Source organism: Trichinella spiralis (genome assembly GCF_000181795.1).
Source record: "Trichinella spiralis strain ISS 195 chromosome Unknown Scfld6143, whole genome shotgun sequence".
Lineage (NCBI taxonomy): Eukaryota > Metazoa > Nematoda > Enoplea > Trichinellida > Trichinellidae > Trichinella > Trichinella spiralis.
In genome coordinates this window covers 1-928 of record NW_003533082.1, presented here as the reverse complement: position 1 = coordinate 928, position 928 = coordinate 1, and the positions used below count along the sequence as shown (strand labels likewise).

General features: G+C 34.8%; 1 protein-coding gene across 1 annotated transcript; it reads right to left on the bottom strand.

Annotated features, from left to right (window-relative positions):
* Positions 1-549: 549 nt before the first annotated feature.
* Tsp_15348 (protein SDA1) lies at positions 550-851 on the bottom strand (the record flags this gene model as incomplete). The annotated part of the gene is made up of 1 exon (XM_003366345.1): positions 550-851. A coding segment is annotated over one exon (302 nt), but the record flags the coding sequence as incomplete, so codon positions are not given.
* Positions 852-928: the final 77 nt, after the last annotated feature.

Genomic DNA, 928 nt, shown 5'->3' with positions numbered 1-928 from the left:
CTGAAATGTTCGTCGTATTGTACAGCTATACCAAAAAGCCTGAGTTTAACAGCAAATCGGAATGCCACCATTTTGAAACAGCTCAGCAATGAACTATACATTTATAAGGGAAATTTTTGTTTTGCAAGTCTTTCAAATTTCTGTGCTTACTAAAATCAAAAAGTACGTAACTACTTAAACATACATGAATTCATCAAAAATACCAAAAGAATTTTTTAATATCAAAGTGTTACCTTGATGCAGTTTTTTTCATTTTTCGTCTTGTCACGCACCGCTACAATCAATGGAATATCACACAAGTGAAATACTGACCATGGATACAGCATTCGCCTTTCAATAATTGGCGTTATAACCTTGTTATCAGTGATTTGACAATCATCTTTCTGCATATTTTGTCATTTTTAATTATTAATAATATTTCAATGATCTTAATCCAGAAATACACTTGAAGGAAGTTTACTGCTTTCCATAAGTTTAGAAATTGAATTATATTTAACAGGTATACAAGTCGAAATGAACGAAATTAAATTTGCATATAGGCCAATTTACTCAATACATTTTACTCTGCTTAATCAAATATTGCCGTAGTGCTTGTTGTTGTTGCCTGAAGGAACGGTTCTTCCTTTTCAAAGCTGATTTATGCTTCACCATAGGAAAAGCTTTCAGTTTCGCCACTTGCTTCTTATTACGACCCACGTGAGTTCCCTTTGACTTCTGCTTGGTATACCTGCCCGCATCACGACCCGCTTCAGCAGAAGCTTTTCTCGCTTGCCGATCCTGTTTCGGTTTTTTCACCAAAAATTCAATATCGGCAAGCTTTGCCGGTCGATTTTTGTGATCAATGCTTTCAACTGAAATGAAACTTTGCCATCCGATTATGAAATAAATACTTTGCACGTTGCCTTATTAAAATGGAAAGCACAACAAA